Source organism: Rosa chinensis, chromosome 7 (genome assembly GCF_002994745.2).
Source record: "Rosa chinensis cultivar Old Blush chromosome 7, RchiOBHm-V2, whole genome shotgun sequence".
In the NCBI taxonomy this organism is placed as follows: Eukaryota; Viridiplantae; Streptophyta; class Magnoliopsida; order Rosales; family Rosaceae; genus Rosa; species Rosa chinensis.
The window spans coordinates 32,225,690-32,233,420 of record NC_037094.1 but is presented as its reverse complement, the minus strand read 5'-3'; the positions used below and the strand labels follow the sequence as shown (position 1 = coordinate 32,233,420).

The 7,731-nt window shown below is 37.1% G+C and overlaps 1 protein-coding gene across 1 annotated transcript; it reads left to right on the top strand.

Moving 5' to 3' along the window:
* The first annotated feature begins 1,467 nt into the window (after positions 1–1,467).
* On the top strand, positions 1,468–6,747 carry LOC112177080 (protein NUCLEAR FUSION DEFECTIVE 4). The gene is made up of 3 exons (XM_024315274.2): positions 1,468–2,167; positions 4,393–5,333; positions 5,971–6,747. Exons 1-3 carry the CDS (start codon positions 1,685–1,687, stop codon positions 6,437–6,439), a joined length of 1,893 nt encoding a protein of 630 aa, XP_024171042.1. The 5' UTR covers positions 1,468–1,684; the 3' UTR covers positions 6,440–6,747.
* Positions 6,748–7,731: the final 984 nt, after the last annotated feature.

Below are 7,731 nucleotides of genomic sequence, written 5' to 3'. Positions count from 1 at the left end.
CAGGTAATAAGCTAGTAATATGTAAAGACCTACACGTAAGTCAGACCGAACATTAAAGTATAAGCCCTTAAGCGTTAACATGACTCATAACCCTGACATTCACTATTATATCCAACTAAGTTTTTGGGCAAACTAAAATTCACTAAAAGAGACCATTAGGTAATGTGCCACGCTTCTAACATTCCACTAATTAAGCCAAACCAAATGTAATCCATCATTATGGTTTGTCATAAAATAAAATAAAAAATCATTATGGTTTATTAATTAGCTTGGTTTTGTTGGTTTCCCCAAATTTGAAACGTACTCTTGGATCTCTTGGAGTCTTCCATATAAAAACTTTCCATGATTCTCACATGAGCACTAGACTAATCAAATCCATAACCATAAGCCCAAAGGCAGATCGCTACCTAATTAGAACCGAACCCTAAGTTTGTCCCTGAAAAATTGAATACGTTCCACATCAGTAGGGATTCCATTTGATCTCTCATGTGTGATCGTAATAGATATGTACGAGGTGCATTTTTCTTCATCAATTTAAAATTGGTTTAACAGAGAAAGAGCCAAACACATGGTAGTGACTAGGGTGACCGATCGACCTGACCCAAAGTCACAGAACACGAATTATCTATAGCACTTTGGACCCTTGGATGCCTCTGGTCTGTCATATCACATGGTGCCACGTTAACCTGAATTAGATCCTCAGTCTCTCTGGATTATTCATGGGAAAATAGTTATACAAGGTACAAGCAAAACAATCATTCATTGAAAAGAAAAGAAAAATATTGTAAAAGAAAAGAAAAATCTTGTACAGTCTTTTCCTTTTTTTTACGTTTCAGCAGTTCGTCTGTATGGAGTATTACAGAATGAATGAGTTGTAACTTGTAAGATTTGTCCCATGAGTTTTCGAGAGTTTAATTTTAGACGTATACGATGAAGACGAAGTAGATAAATTTTTAGCTAATTTTGTTTGCAATTTCAAATTTTGTTTAGAAAAGAAGATGAAAAACTGTGAATTCGATGGAATACGTGGAAAAATGTTATTGAGCTTAATTATTATTATTAAGACCTGTTGATATTTTTTAAGTAAATTATTATATCGCTCACATTTAGTGCGTGATGGGAATAATCTATCTTAAGAATATGTATTTTGTGGGTCTGTTTTACTCATGTATTAAGTGTGCAATAGTTCAGTAACTAAAAGATTATATGTGTTGGAATCACATACACTATTTTTTACTGGTTTGCACTTGGTATTACCATGCGATGAGAAAAATCTCACTTGAATAACAAAATACTTCTAATAAGACACTTATGGCTAGTCATGTGTTAAGTGGAGAACATTTCAGTTTAGATTTTAGAAAATTGTACGTGTTAAAATTGCGTAACAATCGCATAATAACATGATATTTTGTAACAGAACTGTTGCGTTATAATCGCATAACACTTATCTTTTATTGAATTATTACGCTGAGGAAACAAAATTGCCCAACACCCAGGCTTTGCCCTCCAATGAAAAAACCCCCAATTTCAAATCAAAAAATTGATTGACAAGAAAAGAAACAAGAAGCTAGACGATGACAAGGATAGAAACTAGAAAGAACGTCACCATTATTATTATGACTCATTTACACAGAATAATGGAGTCTGTGGATGCATATAAATGAGAGGGATTGTAGGTTTATAAATGAGGCCACGTCGAGACCACTCCTCCTCCTCCTCATCAGATAGACGTGACAAACCCATTAGCATTAACAGCGGCAGCGGCAGCCATAGCAATCCAAAGCCGCGGCCGCCGCAGTCGTCGCAGGAAAAGGTTTCCCGGCGTACCAGTTACTACAAACTAGCGTTTCTCGTGTTCATGGCGGGTCAGTCGAGGAAATGGATGATTCTGCTGGCGACGATATGGATTCAGGCATTCACCGGAACCAACTTCGATTTCTCGTCCTACTCGTCGGTGTTGAAATCCGTTCTGGGGATTTCGCAAGTCCAGCTGAATTACTTGGCCACGGCCTCGGATTTGGGGAAGGTTTTCGGGTGGTCCTCCGGTTTGGCCTTGATGTACTTTCCTTTGTGGGTTGTGCTGTTCATGGCCGCCTTCATGGGGTTCGTCGGTTACGGCCTTCAATGGCTCGTCATCCGCCAAATCATCGTCTTGCCTTATATCGTGGTACGTACGTTTCCCTTCTTCTCTGAAACATCCATAACTTGGTACTTGTGTAATTGTGTTTGTTCTTGGGATTTGGAAATCATTTGATTTCATCTACTAATTTGGTTTGATTTCATTTCAAGTAAGTATAACCATACATGTTTTTCTTCTTTCTGACCAAAAAAAAAAAAAACCATACATTTTTTTCTTTTAGGCTATTGTTCCAAAGTGTGAAATGGGTTTCTTTGATTTTGTGTTTGATGCAAAATCTAGGCTATTTTCACCTCTACAACTTTTTTTTTTGGTCAGACACCTCTAGAACTTTGTGGATGATAACTTGGTTAACTTCAACTTCAACCACTTGTTTTTTTTACTTTTTCCAAATACTGTTTCTGTTGCTTGACACTGGAAAGTGAAAACTCTTCGGCCTCTACATTTCTTCTTTCATTTTTACTTGGAGGATAAATTGTCAATATCAGAAACAAAAAGAAAGAAGAAAGCAAAGCTCTCCTTGCCGTTCATTTGTATGTGGGGTTTGCGTGATATCCGTGGTTTGAACTTTTAATCCAAACACTATTGATTTTTTTTTTTTGACAAGATTTTGGTCTTTCTGTTTTGGGTTCTTATTCTTTTTTCATTTTTGGGGTTCATTTTGATTAAAATGTTTTTTTTTTCCTTCAATTTCATATGCTTAACAAACATTCACTGGGATACCGGTCATAAATGTTGAGCACCCACTTATCTGCAACTTATTAGTTAGAACTTTGAAGTGAGAGACTGACTGGTATGGTAGTATGGTACTACGAAACTTTGATTTTTTTTTTTTTTTTTTTAATGTATATAAACTATCAGCTTTTTAGAAAATAATATATTTCAACTTTTCAAGTTTCAGATGGGTTTTGTGTGGCTCAATTAGAGGAGAAAAAAGAAGATGGTCTGCCAAAAAGATTAGTATACCAACAAAAAGAATACTAAATGCTAGATTTCATAATTCTCTTGGGCCTGGCCCAGTGGGCCATCGTATTGATTTACCACACTAGTCTCTTAGATTTGTCAGTCATTTTCTGTACTTGTTTGGGGATTTTTCCGGTGGTCCATTAACTAATTGGTAGTTATTGACAAAAATATACGTAAAGATGTACCAATTAATCGCGAGACATTTGGCCTTATCTATTTCTTTTTATTGGTAAGATGTTACGTGGAAGTCATGAATTCAAAAATCCGTGATATATGAACTTTTACGAATGAAAATAAAAAATAAAATAAAAAAATCCGTTTTTCTTCTTGTTATTAATAGTAAATAGGAAGAGGTAGTTGAACTAGTGCATGACAGAAAAAGAAAATGTTTGAACTTTCTCTACTCGTAGAAGTTTAACTCGTATGGCAATAGGGTCTAGGCAGAGATCAGTTGGCTTTTTTTCTTTTCCTTTCTTCTGCTTCAAAAAGAGAAATGATATTATAATTTGCGGTCGAAAATAGAAAGCATATTTATGTTTGTTGAAACTTACATCAATGTCTGCATTTCAACCAAAAGTGTACGAAAGCATCCTTGCATGATTGAAAATGACCAGCAAAAATGTTGGAAGGACACCACTTGGTAACTTCTTAGAGTTTGTCAATAATATTTGGTTTTGTTTTCACTTTTACTTTATCTTGTTTTTTTTCACATTTCTTTGCATTTTTCTTTCCTTTTTTTTTTTTTTGGTAAGTTGCATTTTTCTTTCCTTTGTTTTTCTCTATTACTTCTGTTCCTTTTCCTTTAGGTTTTAAAGTAACCACTCCCTTCTCGTTGACTATGATGGTTGTACCAAAAAATCAATCTAATTTTTGTTTTTTGATGATTCTAATTAAAAGAAGACCTATAATGTAATTTATTTCCTGAACCAAATGAATCTATATAGTGAAATATGCCAGGATCAAACTATTTGGTGCTTCTGTCTATTACATTAATACCTAACTAATCTTCCAACCAAACTCTGAAACACTGGAGAAACATTGCATGTGATGGATCCATAGATAGCAGGCTGTATTGTTTATCAATCTTAATCAGATACCAACGTAGGAGCACGTATGCATGTGATAGATGACTAGATGATTCATTATTAATAAAGAAGTTTTAATTCTTTGAATGGTATAGCTGATTAATTGAGGCCTGTTTAAAAATTATTTAATTATGACTTTGAGCCACTGTGATAGTTTGGTAGATGATAATTTGATTTTCTTGGTATGACTTTCATGGCCTGCAGATGTTTCTTCTGTGTTTGTTGGCTGGGTGTAGCATCTGTTGGTTCAACACAGTATGCTTCGTTCTTTGCATTCGGAATTTCCCGGCTAATCAACCCTTAGCAATATCACTCACAGTGAGCTTCAACGGTGTAAGTGCGGCCTTATACAACCTCGCTGCAGATGCAATTGACTCCTCTTCTACTTCTTTATATCTCATTTTGAATGCTGTCATTCCCCTTCTCACTTCTGTAGCAGCATTGATTCCAATTCTCCGACAACCCTCTCTCGACCCCCTTCCACCTGAAGGAGTTCGTCGTGACTCCGTCATTTTTCTCTTTTTGAATATCCTAGCTGTTCTAACTGGCATTTACCTTCTTCTCTTTGGTTCGTCCTCTTTTGACACAGCAACTGCTCGCGTCTTCTTGGGTGGAGCCGTTTTCCTACTCATTTTCCCTTTGTGTATTCCTGGCATTGTCTATGCTCGGGACTGGTTTCGTCGTGCCATTCACTCTAACATCCGCATTGAAGGTTCAGGCTTCATTCTTGTCGATGTAGATGATCTAGAGCTTCACAAAGAGCTGCTGAGCCGCGAGCCTAGTATTTATGGGAATGGATCGCTTTCTCACCTTCTGGTCAGTAATGGTGCATCTGCTGAAAGTTTGTCATTTCGAAACAAGAGTGCAGAGTACACAGGGTGTTGTGGAACAATTGTGGGAAAGGATCAATTGGCAATGCTTGGAGAAGAGCACTCGGCAAGATTGCTTGTGAGAAGGTTGGATTTTTGGCTATACTACATTGCATACTTTTGTGGGGGTACCATTGGTCTTGTTTACAGTAACAATCTTGGACAGATAGCTCAATCATTAGGGCAGAGCTCCAATACCACAACACTTGTGACTCTCTATTCATCCTTCTCATTCTTTGGCCGGTTGCTATCAGCTGTACCCGACTACATACGAGCGTAAGTAACTTCCAACTCTAACACCTTTTGAGAATTACGTACGGCTGAAGCAAGGGAAATTGTGCTTTTGGTCCGGTGCTGTGGTGAGATACAGCTTTTGTCCATGGGTTTTGACTTCGCAATTTTGGTCCTTATGTTTAAGCAATCGTTACAATGCTGGTCCTTTTCATCATTTTGACGATGAAATGACTTGCGTAAATGGTCACTTGAAGTCCCACCTCTTTTGCAACTTAAGATTAATGTACCTTGCTCCTAAGAATCACCTTCAGCGTTTCACATTGAAATGACAAAAAGGACCAGTATTGCAAAGATTGTTCAACAAAGAGACCGAAATTGCGAGAAACCATAACGTAACATCAGGACCAAAGTTGCTATCTGACGAAAACAAGGGACTGAAAGAACACTTTTCCTAATCTAGGTTGGAGCCCAACTACCGACCACCTTGCTGGCCGCCTCTCCAATAGAGGTGCGGCCACCTATGTACGCTTTGGGTTGATGCCACCTTTATTGGAGAGACATGGAGTATCTAGTCTAGTCAGTACATATGATTTAAGTAGCAACACCTTAATCTAATGAGACTAATAGCTTTGGCCTTAGCTTAACAAAACTAACAAATTGAATGATACCAACTCTGCAGGAAGTTCTATTTTGCAAGGACAGGATGGCTAACCATAGCACTTTTGCCAACCCCAGTTGCTTTCACATTGCTTGCTGCATCAGGCAGTACCATGGCTTTGCACGCTGGCACTGCACTGATCGGATTGAGCTCTGGTTTCATTTTTGCTGCTGCTGTTTCCATTACATCAGAGTTGTTCGGGCCTAACAGCGTAGGTGTCAATCACAACATTCTGATTACAAACATACCACTCGGTTCACTTGTTTATGGTTTTCTAGCTGCAATTGTTTACGATGCCAATGTAAGCACTGGCCTCAACATCTTAACAGCTGATACAACAGTGTGCATGGGGCGGAACTGCTATTTTCTAACATTTGTGTGGTGGGCGTGCATATCTGTTTTGGGGCTGGCGTCAAGTGTGCTCTTATTCTTAAGAACTAGACATGCCTATGACCATTTCGAGCATAATCGCTCTACGCAACTGTATTAGCTTAGAGAGCGGTGGAGGCAACAGATGACACATTCCTTAGGTTGTCACTAAATTTTGGAGAGTGACAACAAGCTTTCTTAGGCTCTGAGCAGAAGTTTAAATTTAACAAGATCAATGAAGCTGTAGTTCATATTCTTATACCAATGATGATACAATATTGAGGTTTCATGAAGCATTTATAATTTTGACATATTCTTGTACCAGTCTCTACATATAATTTTGACATAGGATAGGTTGAGAAAATTCCACTTGTACCGCATTTATACTATCTCTGATGCTCTGTATATATACTACAGCTCTTTAGCCTATTCTACATATATGGGATTTTTTTGAATATGTTACTAAACTAACTTTTGAGATATACTGAGAACCATTTGCTTCAACATCCACAAGATGGGATCTACCTTCAAAAAATTCATCAACTTCAGAGGTCCAGCCGTCAGGTGCTGCACTCCCCACATCCCGAGACTGAAGAAGTATGAGAACCATCGGTCTTGTTCAGATTGGAAGATTTAGTTCATAAGCACAATCTAAAAGCATTATAAAAATAAATAAAAAATTTAATCAAGCGTTGCAATAGCAAGGTAAAATTTTATTAAAATAAAGAACGATACAAGCATGAGGAGAGGATATACCCTACCCCTTCACAAAATATGGTACCAATGATGAGAAAGGGGCAAAGGGCAGACAACATCCTGCCTTCCAAAACAAATAAAACACCAATAGACATAGGAACATGACTTCCAATGCTGAAACAAAAGAAATCATTTAAAACGAAAATGAGGAAGACTTAATTTAACTGTTATCATATTTTTAGGAACCCTTCCTTTTGTTTTGTTACTGAGGGTACAAAAACATTAAGAACCATTTGCTTCAAGATCCGCAAGATGAGATTTAGTTCATAAGCACAATCTAGAAGAATTATAGATAAAAGCAATACCAGGAGCAAGATTAGTCGCAGCATTTGCATGCCTTAATATACCCATTATGATGAACCATTAAACACCTTTCCAACGACAATCCTCATCTCTTTATAAGCATCTTTATGTAATGGATGAATATGCATGAGAACCAAAACACAGAAGTTTTCTTAATTTCGATAGAACACTAGAATGTACATGTGAAAGATTTATAGGCATAAATCTATTACTACCACCACCTTATTCACCTTGAGGGGTGATTATTCATTATTCTATTACTTTGAATGGGTTCATCTATGAAATAGATCATTCAAAGTTTAGTTTAATTCATCGAAAATGGGCATTCAAAGTTTCATGTTAGAACACCAGAAC